Below are 13,859 nucleotides of genomic sequence, written 5' to 3' on the forward strand. Positions count from 1 at the left end.
TACCTGATCAAAATCAACAACCTTGCTACAGTCATGCTCATGTCCAGCAAAGTGTTAATCTACATCACCACATCAAGCTGCTTCACACTGAGTGAATGACTGTCAGCTTTCAAATCCAATGTTGGTGTCCCTTTTTATTCGGTTTGTTGCAGGCGTTCCACACCATATTTCCCAGTCTCGGCTGTCTCTTTAAGACAACGATAGCTGTGTCTGATTAATTCAATGTAACCGGATTCGTTAGTGGAGAACCTATTTTCCACTGTTGGATTTAGGCTACCAGCTAGAGAGGGCAAAAACGTAAATTCTTTCGTAATTTGACTTTATTATTGGATAATCCAATTGGCAGTTATATAATAAAGTTATCAGGTGTTTCTATTTTTAGGCCACCGATGCAGAGATAAAAAAAAAATATGGATTTTAATTAGCTGGAATTATCTTTTCGTGAGATCATTTATCAAAAGTCGTATTTTCGGAATACGAATATTTACATTCAATTGTAAAGAGGGGAGTTTTTTCTTACTATACGAAATGTCGGAAAAACACGGTAAGCAATTTTTCTTCTTGTTCTGTTGCGTCTTTTATGTTACCACAGTAATTGATAAATGAACCTATTCTTCCCCCTCCCCCTCTTTTAGGTCTTATTTGCTATGGCTTTGTGTGAAATGTGTACATTTTGAACAACTGTGTAGTATTATGGTGTTTTGGTGGTGCATTACAACACTAACCATTTGCTACGTGACGCACGATATCTGTTTTCATCTCAATTTAACTCCCGATGTCAATCTGCGACAAACTCATCCATTATATTTATCTGCATCTGGTAAGCAGTTTTTTTTAATTGCCTACGCAAACGGAACCGCACCTTTTAATCTGCTACCATGCACAATTAATTTGTAAGACTAAATTAAATAATGTGCGCGCGCGTCTGTTTTCTCAGTGCGCAGATGTGTTTGTACAGTAGGGTATCAAGTCGAATGGACTAGAATTGTGCGCTCGGTTGTGATATTCTCATAATATGCTTTTCTTCATTTTTCCCTTAAACTTCCGTGGATTCACTATATGATAGGAGGTTACCAAGGTAAGCGAGATGGTACTGAGCGATGCCTTCCTTGCTCTGAAAAAAAGGTTAGAAAAGCCCTGCTTGTATAGGCCTACAGTGCATGTGCTCAAATAGTTCAGCTAAATGAATGACAGTTACAGGCTTGTACTGCCTGAGAATGTGTTGGACTCACACACCCAAGGCCATATCTAGCACACCAGAAATCCTGAGGTCTAAGTCCACAGCCTCCAACCCCCCAGAGAGCAAATCAGTTTAGGGTTTTATAATCAATTTGAAAGTATTTTAGTTGAAAATATATTTTAATGAAAGATTATCTATAATGCTTTATAGACTTTATTAGATTAGATTCAACTTACAGTACAAGTACAGCACAACGAAATGCAGTTAGCATCTAACCAGAAGTGCAAATAGAGGGCAGAAAAGTATTTACAAGTATTTAGTATATGTATATTACAAGTGGGGTTGCAATGAAGGCAAATACAGTGCAAATAGCAATACTAAATGTGCAATTAAGGCAAAAAGAAGAGGGCAGAAAGTTTAGTATTAGGTATAGTGTATGTTACAAGTGGGATAACAGTTTGGGTACGAATCACAGTTTCTAAATGGCATTCTAGATGTGCAAACGAGCCAAATAAAGGAGTAATGTAGTAGGGTAGCAAGGGCAACCCTACTATGCTTTGCCTGTTAAATTTAGACCCTGAAAATATACTTCTGTTCTTTGATCCCTTGAATTAATACAAAAAACAACCAAGATAAACATTGAATTGTTCATCACAATGGTGAGATATACACACAAGTATACTGATATTTCAAAGCTATGGCACCCTTTGTCTATAAAGCCCTTTCCCCCAAATTCCCATACTAATACCTCTTTATATAAAAGCAGTTCCAACCAAGATCATTGTATTTGCAAAACCTAGTGGTCTCTTCATTTTCCACTGATCTTCCTTGGCAGTATCTGCTATTTCTCTATCCTCCATGACCTTCCCTTATCTCCTTCTTTTTCTGTGTCTGTCCTGTGTGTCTTGCTTTACCAAAGTTTTGGTGTATCGTTCCATTTTCTTTTGTGTATTCAGTGTGTGGTCAGTCACTGTATTGATATAAAGGGAGGTATTTCAAAAGATATAATTTTACCTATGTAATCTACTGGCATACAGTCAATAACAGGAGCAGGGGTAGCTGGGAGGGGAGTGTCGGAGGCATGTCCCCAAATGAAGACGGTAAATTGGTTCCCCCAATAGTAACAATCATTTGCAAAACAAATTGAATTTTCCCCCTCCCAATATCAAACTTACTATTAAGTAAGTGCATTAAACAGTAATGCATTTGATTAAGGCTCAATGTAAATATAAATGTGTTTACACTAAAAGGTAGCTAGTTTATTAGCACCACTATCAACTCTAGCTAGATTTGGGCTGCTTAGATATTGGCCAGGGTCTTAATCACTTTGATATTAGCACATTAGCGTGTTTTCAATAAAACCAATTGTGTTCAAGGTGTTACTGTACAATTGGCACATCAGCTACCCAGCAAACCAGTCTGCCAAGTAAGTTTAGATTATATCTACAGATGAATGATATTTGGCTGGTTACACCACAGTTATTGTGAAATAAGTAAAAGTCTTAGATTTCTCAAACTGCTACACAACGTCTGCATACAGCAGCTACAACTCTTCGTCACCAAGGGAAACATTGGTAAGGACCTTTATGCGACCCCTTTGCTAAAGGAAAGATTTTATGAAACTATGACCACTAGTTATCTGCCTGGCTTCACTTATAACAGTCGTCATGGCAATCCAGTGGTAATCATGCAACCAGGTGGTGAACAAAATACTTGCTTTAAAATTTATTTTTTAATTCACTGTTTTTATTCTGTATGTTAAAAAAAAACATTGAAAAAAATACTGAGGACATAACCTCAGTGTCCTCAGTGCTAGATATGGGCCTGCACACACCTCCATGATGTCTGAGGTTAAGTTGTGTATCATTCAGAAGCAGAATAACCTTGTTATCAAATATGTAGGACCAGATGAAAACAAGTGTTTTTATCACAGAGATATGGTAACAGGTCTACAGCCCTAATCGTTCTTTGAATGAAACCTAACCATCTTTTTTGTAGGCATGTCCAATGGAATCATATCACGATTTGCCAATAGATATATTGAAACAAGGTCACCATTACAATACAGAGTAGCATAGAGGATACAGTACAAATCCAAAGGAGTGGATACACAAACTGGCTGAAATTCCGCTTTTGTTGTTTAAAAAGGCAGAAAAACCTCCAATAAGATATTGTAGCCAGTAATATTTCACAAATGGATTATTTCTCTGAAGAAAATCTTAATGCCTTGGTTCAGACGGAAGACGCGTCCAAATGACACACCCCACAAATAATAATTTCTGGAAGTGTCTTTTGCTTGCATAAAAGTAGTAAGTCTGTTAAATCTATCATCTAGCATACTTGGATTTTGCCATTTCTTCAGAAGCATTCAAATTCAGTCAAATTACTAGGGGATTTCTTGCATGTCCAATTAACCTATGAGCACAGATTTTCTGTGCAATTCAATGTTTCTTGTGAGTAATGGCTTCCATATTGCCTCCTTACCCACAGCTGCAAAATGGTTCCCAGTTCCTGACAGAAATTCCTGCAGCTTCTAAATGGTTGCAGTTGGCCTATTGCTAGCCTCCATAAGGAGCTTTCACCTTCCCTGTCATTATTTTTGGAGGAACTTCCTGATCTTTTCAATGTCCTGATGGTGCCATCTTACCTTCACTTCTTAATGATGGTCTTCAGTGTTCCATGATATGTGAAACCTTAGAAATTATTGCGATCACTCCCCTGATCTTTAACTTTCAATAATTAGATCCCATAGATCTTTTGTTAGCTACTTGTGAACCATGGCTATCTCTGCAGTATGCATCAATGAAACCTTAAAGGAAATTCTACAGAAATACCTGGTTTTATTTAGGGCTAATCACTTCAGTTGATATCAGGTGACAGTAAGTTACCTTTCTACATAATTTAGAATGTAATTGGTTAACCTTGACATTGAACACAGCAACCTCGGCATTTACTTTTTTTAATCTTAATTTCCGGAGAAATTATCCATTTGTTTTCTGCTTACACTCAACTGAAGAAGTATTGACATCATTCATGAAATGGAGCAAAGTGAATGCAAATAATACCCAGAAACAACACCAACAATAAATCATATTCTGGACTCAAATTTAAGGGAAAGCTGTATACTTTCATTACGACACAATCATTCTGTAACACCAACATTTTGAAGGATCTTTGACCCTCTATGCAGGACATTTAAGGCTCCTTGATAGTCTTAGGTTTGCACTTGTGGACTGCCCTTTTCAATTCAGACCACAGGTTTCCAATTTGATTAAAGTCCAGGGAATGATATGGCCATTGAAAACATAACCATTTCTATGTGAGAATTTCTGTGGGAATGAGGACATAACCTCGGTGTCCTCAGTGGTAGATATGGGCCTGCACACCTGCAAATATTGCTGGTTACAAGACATTATTCAAACTGAAAAAAGGTCTGACATGATCTATCTTAATATGATGGGGCATTTACATTAACAAAAGCTGCATTTACAAGGATGTGTAAATATCTGCTGTATCTCACTAAATGCACAGCAGCCATGTTTGCCCTTGTCTTGTTCATCCAGACAATGAAATATCTGGCTTATGTAATCTCTCACAGGGAGACTACATAACAATTAAGACATCAGACCGTTGCGCACGGTTTTGGTCAACCAAGAAAGTGTGCTCCTTGAATATGACTTCATTCAGACAGGATATTGGTTGGACCTGATATCCTCCATCTATTCACTATTCCCTTTGTTGTCTTCACTCTTTTCCCCTCTCCTTCCCAAATTGACACCCTCCCACCGCATCCTATCAATCACGTCTCCATCCTCTCATTCTGTGCCAGTTGTGTGTCATGTATCCTTTAATAAAAGCTGTCCCTCCCTTGTCAGTGTCAGCGTCCAATCCCCTTTCTCTGTGTCTGAGTGGTCTTTACTCCGGCGGCCGTCATGATGTATGTTATGCAATGCATGTGTGTTAGTCCCCGGGCGCTGCTCGTCCCTCGTCACTCACACACCACGCTTCTGTCTGCCTCGTCGTTGGCTGTACAGTGCCAGTCAGCATGACGTGTATTACTGTACTTTGTCAACCTGGTTACTGTGCGAGCGTGACAGTATAATCAGTGTGATTATTAGCTTTCTGGGCCTGGGTTTCATGTTGTTTTCAGATGTTTTGGCCATGCTACGTTGTGAGTTCATAATGTTGTCGTGTGTGGGGTATACATGCCGTTCGGCGTCGACTCGGTGGTGCTTTTAACACGTAGGCCGACCACAGTATGTTGGAGAGTGAAAAGGCTGATTAGATAACGTGTCTGCCTACTCTCTCTCTCCCTCCTTCTTTCTCTCTATCCCTTCCTCCCTCGCTTGACCCCCCTCCCCCGCCCCACGAACACACCACCTACACACGTGCCTCAGGTCTTGAGGATTCCAACCGTCAGACAATGTCCCAACCACAGCAAATGCAGCCCCCTCCGTACCTCCCCTCCCAGGAAGCCAACATGGGCCAGCATCCCAACATGAGCCAGCATCCCAACATGGGCCAGCATCCCAACATGGGCCAGCATCCCAACATGGGCCAGCACCCCAACCTGCAGCACCCCAATATGGCCCCGCCGCCCGGTTGTGGCCCCCAGCCCAACTACCCCCCACCACCCCCACCCCCTGGTACCGAAGGCTACCAGGAGACCCAGTTCCACAACGGCACTTACGGACACCCAGGGCAGGGCTACACGGTGCAGACCCAGGGCCAGGGAGGGGGAGTCCCGCATGCGCCTGTGGGCTACTTCCAACCAGGATATCCACTCCAGCTCCAGCCCTGCACCGCCTATGTGCCGGTCTACCCCGTGGCATCCGTGAGTCAGCGTCTTCAATAAAACATGTTTCCATTGCTGCATGATTGGTGATAGACGCTTGACGTCATCGCACTGCACACCGTTTTGTGTTTGCCGAGAAGCTTACTAGGGTGACATGAATTTCGAAGCCGTAATAAAGCTGGTGTTGGGTGGGCAAAAATGGTGCAAGAATGGAAAAACCTGCATTTGCGTATAATGATGCTCACCAGTGATTTGCTCCTGCATTGTGATACATTACCTTTATTATCATCATGCAGTAAGAAACACTGACTGCACAGCAATATAATCTACAGGCGTTGCCTTTCTAAAAGGGGCAATCTGCATTTGCCTCATCCATTTTGGGGCTTCATTCTTTTTGATACATTTTTAAGTTATTTAACCAGGCATGTGTTAGAAAGACAACGTTTTTACCTTGGGTGATTTGGGACACTAGTAAGATGCCCTAACCACTAGGCCACCTTGCCACCCCCAAAAGGAAATGAAGAATAAAATTGAAGAATTATTGAAGAATAAAATATGAAAATGTCTCATGAACTTAGTTCAGCTATCAAACCTCATCTGAACCCCCAATATAAGCTTCTTTCACTCCAATGTGTGTTGACAAAGTAAATCCATAGTTCTGTCTATGAATTTCAGAATGGTTCCATTTCTCCATCTACCATTCAGTTTTTGACCTAGACAGGAATGGGAGAGCTCTATTCATTTTAATGCCAATTCTTGCCATCTTTAATAGAATACAGAAAAAGCCACAACCACTAAGCCAGTTTCAAAACATTGGTTTTATAACTTGAGGTACAGGTGCCTGGAGACATCTTAATTGGGGAAGAAAGGCCAACTGTAATGGATTAACAAATGACTTTAAAAAAATATTACATTCCATTTACACCATTACAGCTAATGTGATGAGTCGTCCTCCCCACACCACCTTTCTTGAGGGTACAGGGAAATCTGAAAGGCTTTTCCTAGGTACAGTAGCAAACCAGCCAGAGAGATCAGTCTTCTTAATGTAGGAATGTTCATTCTGGATCGCTTTTGGTTTCTAGATCACAGTAATAAGGTGACGTGAACATGGTGGGACCTGATTCTACACTGCTAGAAAAAAAGGGAACACATAATTATCACAGTATAACACCAAGTCAATTAAACTTCAGGGATATCAATCTGTCCAGCTAGGAAGCATAAGTGATTGTGAGTCAATGTCACCTGTTTTGGTACAAATGAAAGTGATAACAGGTGCACTGAAGAGGCAACAGCAAGACAACCCCCAAAAAGGGAATGGTTTTGGAGGTGGTGGCCACAGTTATTTGCTCTCTCCTTATCCTTCCTGACTAATTCTTCTCTAGTTTTGCATTTTGCTAGTGTCCTTGTCGCTACTGGTAGCATGAGGCGATACCTGCAGCCCATTCAGGTTGCACACATAGTCCAGCTCCTCCAGGATGGCACATCCATACATGCCATCGTAAGGTTTTCTGTGTCTCCCAGTATAGTCTCAAGAGCATGGAGGAGATACCTGGAGACGGGCTGTTACACAAGGAGAGCTGGACAGGGCCGTAGAAGGGCATCAACCCAGCAGAAGGATTAGTTTCTGCTCCTTTGTGCGAGGAGGAGCACTGTCAGAGCCCTACAAAATGACCTAAAGCAGGCTACTGGTGTGCATGTTTCTGACCAAACTGTCAGAAACAGACTCCATGAGGGTGGCATTGAAATCCTCTAGTGGGACTTTTCCTCACAGCCCTGTACTATGCAGCTCAAATGGTATTCGCCAGAGAACACCAGAAGTGGCACGTCCGCCATTGGCTCTGCAATCTCTTCACAGATGAGAGCAGGTTCACACTGGGCACATGTGACGGACGTTGAAGAGTCATGCTGCCTGCAACATCATCCAGCATGACCGGTTTGGCGGTGGGTCAGTGATGGTCTTTGGAGTCATATACTTGGAGGGGTGCAACGGTACACTGACTGCCATTAGGTACCGGGATGAAATCCTCAGACCCATCGTCAGACCTCATGCTGGTGTACTGGTCCCTGGGTTCCTCCTGGTGTAGGACAATACCCAGCCTCATGTGGTCAGTTGTGTAGGCAGTTCCAGGATGATGAAGGCATTAATGCTATTGACTGGCCCTCAAGTTCCCCAGACCTGAATCCAGTTGGGAACCTCTGGGACGTTATGTATCAGTGCATCTGACGCCGCCATGTAGGGCCACAGACTGTCCAGGAGCTCACTGATGCCCTGATCCAGGTCTGGGAGGAGAACCCCCAGGACACAATCCGCCGTCTCATCAGAAGCATGCCCAGACGTTGTCGAGAGTGCATACAGGCACATGGGGGCCATACACACTACTGAGTTACATTTTGAGTTGCTGTGATGAAATTCACATTGGAACAGCCTGTGATTTCAATTGTTTACTTTGATTTTGGGTGTGAGTTTGAATCCAGCCCTGAATCGGTTGGTGATTTTGGTTTCCATTGACCGTTGTTAGGTGATTTACACAATGTACAGTAAAGATTTTGATCTGTAATATATTTTATTCATCAAGACCCGATGTGTGATTTGAGTGTTCCTTACATTTTTTGGAGCAGTGTTTATCAGCACTCCGACTCTCAAGACGCTTGTTACCTGCAGCCACAGGGATCAGAAAACATCTGGGAAAGTAATGTGTAATGCAATACCTCTGTGTCCCTCACTCTTCTCAGGGACAGCCCTACCAGGGCATGTCTCAGGGCCAGATGGGCATGCAGATTCCCCATGGCATCGCCCTAATGGAACCCAGACGTCCACCTCACGACTATCTGCCCATCGCCGTGCTCACCACTGTCTGCTGCTTCTGGCCCACAGGAATCATAGCCATCATAAAGGCAGTACAGGTTGGTATCAGACCATTACTTCATTATTTAGATCAGCAGAAGGGGCATTGGCATCCTGGGAACCAGATGTCCCGTCCGACTTTGCCATTTACTTAAAGGAACTCCACAAAAGGATGCAGTTTTGTTTATTTGAATTAAATCTATGAACGATCTATAGACATGGACCAGAAAAATCACTCACTGTGTTAGTTCATTAAGTACTCCAAAAATAATGGCCATGCTAAAACAAATCAATGTTAGCTAAGTTCCTCCCAGTTAGACATGTGTTAACAATGTATCCAATTTTGGTTTATCCTTGTTGGTTTAGATATTTGTTTTGTTATTATTTTACACCAATTTTCAACCCTCGGCATGATGTCCAAATTAGCAATACCTTTAGCTATGATTTTCAGCTATGATTTCGAATATTTGAGGTGTGGTTACTCAGATCCAGTGTGCTCCTAGAATCAAGCACTGATGTCTGTTGTTTATTTGTATGCTTTTTTCGGATAGCCTGTTCCCCATGTACAACACCCTACATTATGTAATTGCACCATTGTTTACACAGTCTCAAATTGATTTTTGCTCTAGGCTCGCTTCAATGTGTTTGAGTTGAGCCAAGCTGACAACTAGGCTTAGAACTTAAAGGGGAACTTTCATTTGTCTAAAATTAGTCACTGCAAAGGTGTCTAGAATTGGTTCAGGTTTTGTTTAGTCTGGACATCAGTGAATGAAGAATTACTGGGATCAATGTTTTTTCTGTTGGCAACAGAGCAGAGTGTCCTTAAATAGACCACAATGTACCACATTGGGTCAATCATTATGATCATAAAACATTAAATTATTCTATTTGGTATGTAATAAATATGTTATTATCCATTTATTATCCATTTACTGTAGGTGAAATGTTTGTATACATAAATTTTGCGCAACAAATATAGGTTTCATGTATGGGATATGGCTTACATGCAATTTGTTTAGGCTACAAAGAAAGACAGTGAAAGAGAAAAATGACTAATGATACAAGGTCTAATGTTGCTTTGGCTGATGTGTCAGACATATTTAGACAACTGCTGCTGTGTTTGGGAGCAGTTTCAATGATCTGTGTTGTTGCCATCAGTAAGGAGGACATCACGCATGACCCATGTTGCTTCACGGACAGAAAGAAAATCAATTTTTTTTTATGAATGTTGTATTCCACAACATGTGGGACGGAGGGGTGCCTAGCCTGTTGATGCAGCTCGCACTTCACCTTGCAATCTCTAAATGTGTCAGGGTCACACTTCTGAGAAATAAGGTTGTTCCTCTGTCAACCATCAATATGGTTGATTAAAAGAAAGCCTTATATTGTGTATACGGGCTTTTTGTGTTATGGGCTGTTGTTTGCACTGCACTGCATCTTTCTCTCAATTTACTTAAGTTCCAGGGTAGCCTGCTTCATTGACATGATGCATATTTTGTTAAGACTCTGATAGCAACATAGTATGAGGCGTAAGACTTCTGTTTCCCTCCCTCCGTCAGGTGCGTACAGCAGTGGCCAGGGGGGACATGGTGATGGCAGAGATAGCGTCCCGTGAGGCTCGTAACTTCTCCTTCATCAGCCTAGCGGTGGGAATTGCCTCCATCGTCCTGTGTACAATCCTCACCGTGGTGGTCATAATAGCCTCCCAGCACCACGACGACGACTGGGAACCTTAATATCTGCAGGGTGGGATCCTGGGATAAGTAGTTTTATGTGGAGACACTCTAATACCGGTATGTTATATTGGGAGTATATATGTGTACAAATATGAACCCTGAGTTTATACTGCTCTATTGGGGTTTATATACACCCTGTGAACTGTATATACAGTTTTGACCTACTGACAACTAATGGGTTGACAACCAATCACAGCTAATATTCAAACACCAAAACAAATAGCAACTCATTATGGGCTAGTATTACTTACCAATGTAACCATTTACACTCTGATATAATAGCGCTCCATAGCGCTCATAGGGAAAATGCATTCACAGAAGCATTAAATATTAAGAATGAATGAATTACTGACTCATTTTTGATCCCTTCAAACCTAGCAAGACCAAAAATGGTTCATATTTAAGCCTTCACAAAACTGCCAAATAGATCACAAATCATAACGAACATTATTTAAATATGTAATTTATATATAACCTGCCCAATAAAGTTGATTTAGATTATTTCTAATATAAAATACTTTTATTCAATTTTGTCATCATTCATAGGTTTCGATGTTTTGTGATGTTCAAAAACACCTGCCATGTAATGATAGTATTTTTTTGATTTACTTGAAAGGGAGGATTTATTACAGAATAACAGAAATAGATAAAAGGGGAGTCCGATTGTTACTGCGTTGGGTCAGTACCTTCAAATCCCTAAACTGAGGTGGATATGTAAATTTGTAATTCAGTATAGTATTTCATCTTAATTGCTCATGATCTGGATAAGAGCATTTGCTAAAGGATTAAGATGTACATCTAAATTACATGTATACATTTTACACAACCTCAAATGTAAGTCAGTGAAGTTATGAAATAGGATCTATGTAAAGTTGTATTGATGCAGGAATACATCATAGGATATAATGTGTACCTTTTCCCCATGCCTTTTTAGCTGCTGATAACTTTGAGTTACACAGATTCATTGTTGCACTAGACTGTTTATATGTGTTGGCCTCTTTCATCTATATGCATTGATTTGTCTATATCTTTTTATTTATTTTGTATTCATGTACTATGTTTTAGCTTTATAGCATGTCACTGTTATGTTTTAGTTGATATCAATAGTTTATCAGCCTACACACCCTGAAACTATGTTTTTGATGATTTGCACTTACCAGCATTGACATAGCACAGAAGCTGATATTGTTGCTTTGTCCACTATTGCTAGTATCAGTAGATTTCTTATGGTTCCTACTTAGGTTTTTATAAAATTCAAAGAACATTTTAGACATAGACACATTTAGAACAAACATTGTTTGACTAATTGAAGTGGTTGACCCATTTCTATTGTCATTGGGTATTGTACTACTGTACTACAACAACAATAAAAATACATTTGATGCAAAATGCTTGGAAAGGCTCAAGATTAAAAAGGGTATTATACTGTACGTATAGGCCAAGAGTAGTGTAAATCTGAGAAATTGCTGCTTTTTCAAATGTTGGTTTTGCAAGTCCTGAATAAAGACTTCAGAATTATCTTAGAATTGTATTTCTTCTGTTGAGAATTTTTATTCTAGGCAAATAATTTATGCAATAGACAAATCTCTGTAGTGCATGCCATTGCCAATGTGAGCCATTATTTTAGTTCTGTCAGCTCAGGTTCTCTAATTGTCTTGGTTGATAATAAAGGTTGTGCCAAACGAATTTTGTCTCTAATCAAGTCTAGTGATATAAACTGAAGTGACCTGAGATGGAATCAGTGGAGCAGAACGACTGATGGTAGCACTAAAATAAAACAAATGTCTCTGAAGAGAGTGAGTGAGAAAAAACAATGCTTAATATATTTTATATTGTAGCATTTTCCAACAGTTGTCAACAAATACCTTTTATTACCCTAAGCCGCTACTCTATCTCTGTCATTCTTCTGCTGACATTCTTTCTGCTGTCCAACATTGGGACCATGATTGTTGACATATCTCTATTTTCTTTCCTATTTTCAATTCTTAAAATACCGATTTGAAAATTTAAAATTTTTTTAAAAATGTATTGTTTCTCACAAAGGACCATGATTACGGATTTTGTACAAGGGTGTATACAGTTTCATTCAGAAAGTGTTATTATTGCATCGTTAGTATTTCTATGGTGATTCATATTCTGTTTGGTGGTAATCACTTTTGCATTTGATTATCACTGTTGTATTTATAATGTACATACATTGTATTTGAAGAATGTGTTCTTACTGTACTTTGATGACAGTATTGTAGAAATATGTTGAAAGAAAAGTCAGCACAGTATCGGTAGTGCTACAAACCTCTTTAAGAGAAGTATTGGTATGGAATGTGTGTGTATGCTTTTTAGACTTACTCCTAGCATATCTAGTTGTTTTTAGATCCACACGTGAATCACATCCTTGTTTTCTAAGATTCTACGTTATTGCAAATTACTAAAGCTGGGCAAATGCAAATGCTTCTTTGCAGTAATAAATTACCTTTCTGTAAGCTTGAGCCTGTAAATGTGAACCTAATTGCCGTGTTCAAGGTGGCTGGCAACATCACAGTGTATATATGTGCTTTTGGGGATTATTTCTGTTCATGGATGTTACACATGCATTTGTTGTGTATGAATTCCTTGGTTTGAATAAAATCTGTTTTGATTGTGCAAGACTAGGTGATATTGACTGTATTCATCTCTTTCTCACTGTCTTGTTTCTGTCTTTCTCTCTAGTGTTCTCTCTGGCCTTTCCTCTCCATTCGTCTCTCAGGTGCTATTTATAGTTGGCCCGGATTTCTCCATCCCTGTATCTCTCTTTCACTCCCTGTCAGAAAATGAAGTATCTTTCAATATCTAGGGCTTAATCACATACCCTTAATGATATTGCCCTCTGTCTGGGTGTCAGTGTCACCCCGTTTAAAAAATATATATTTATTTTCATTTCTTTTCATTTTTTAATCATATGACTGAACCTCATTATAATATATGACAACAAATCTCAACCACGCCAACAATCCAGTATTACACTGGCTGACTGCACATTCAAAGTGTGTGTGTGTGTGCGTGCGTGTGTGTGTCTAGGCCAGACTGTGTCTGCGTGATCACAGATGGTCGTTTAGCCTCCCAGAGAGAGACCCGGCATCGCTGCGATCGTGAAACTCGGACTGGCACGGCGTGCTTCACGTGTTCCACTACACATCCCCTCCTCCCGTGAGCTGACCTGCGCCGTTTCTGCGTGTATTTGTGTCGTCGCACCGAGCATGTTGAGACTGATTAACGACCCGTTGGTGATGAACGAATCTGTGTACCACGTGCACCTTCCAGTACAGC

At 40.4% G+C, this 13,859-nt stretch overlaps 1 protein-coding gene across 4 annotated transcripts; it reads left to right on the forward strand.

Annotated features, from left to right (window-relative positions):
• The first annotated feature begins 156 nt into the window (after positions 1-156).
• prrt1 (proline-rich transmembrane protein 1) lies at positions 157-13,201 on the forward strand. Of its 4 annotated transcripts, XM_010900171.5 has the most exons (5): positions 157-544; positions 1,067-1,078; positions 5,578-6,014; positions 8,709-8,879; positions 10,380-13,201. In XM_010900171.5, exons 1-5 carry the CDS (start codon positions 529-531, stop codon positions 10,554-10,556), a joined length of 813 nt encoding a protein of 270 aa, XP_010898473.4. In that variant the 5' UTR covers positions 157-528; the 3' UTR covers positions 10,557-13,201. The 4 variants fall into 4 exon arrangements, with proteins under 4 accessions (XP_010898473.4, XP_010898474.4, XP_010898475.4 ...); XM_010900172.5 differs by lacking the exon at positions 1,067-1,078; XM_010900173.5 differs by lacking the exon at positions 157-544 and having other exon boundaries at positions 1,070-1,125.
• Positions 13,202-13,859: the final 658 nt, after the last annotated feature.

Source organism: Esox lucius, chromosome 10, assembly GCF_011004845.1.
Source record: "Esox lucius isolate fEsoLuc1 chromosome 10, fEsoLuc1.pri, whole genome shotgun sequence".
NCBI classification, from domain to species: domain Eukaryota; kingdom Metazoa; phylum Chordata; class Actinopteri; order Esociformes; family Esocidae; genus Esox; species Esox lucius.

Coding starts and splice junctions, on each gene's coding strand:
- prrt1 (XM_010900171.5), top strand. Junction 6,015..8,708: donor CGGTCTACCCCGTGGCATCC/GTGAGTCAGCGT, acceptor CACTCTTCTCAG/GGACAGCCCTACCAGGGCAT. Junction 8,880..10,379: donor CCATCATAAAGGCAGTACAG/GTTGGTATCAGA, acceptor TCCCTCCGTCAG/GTGCGTACAGCAGTGGCCAG.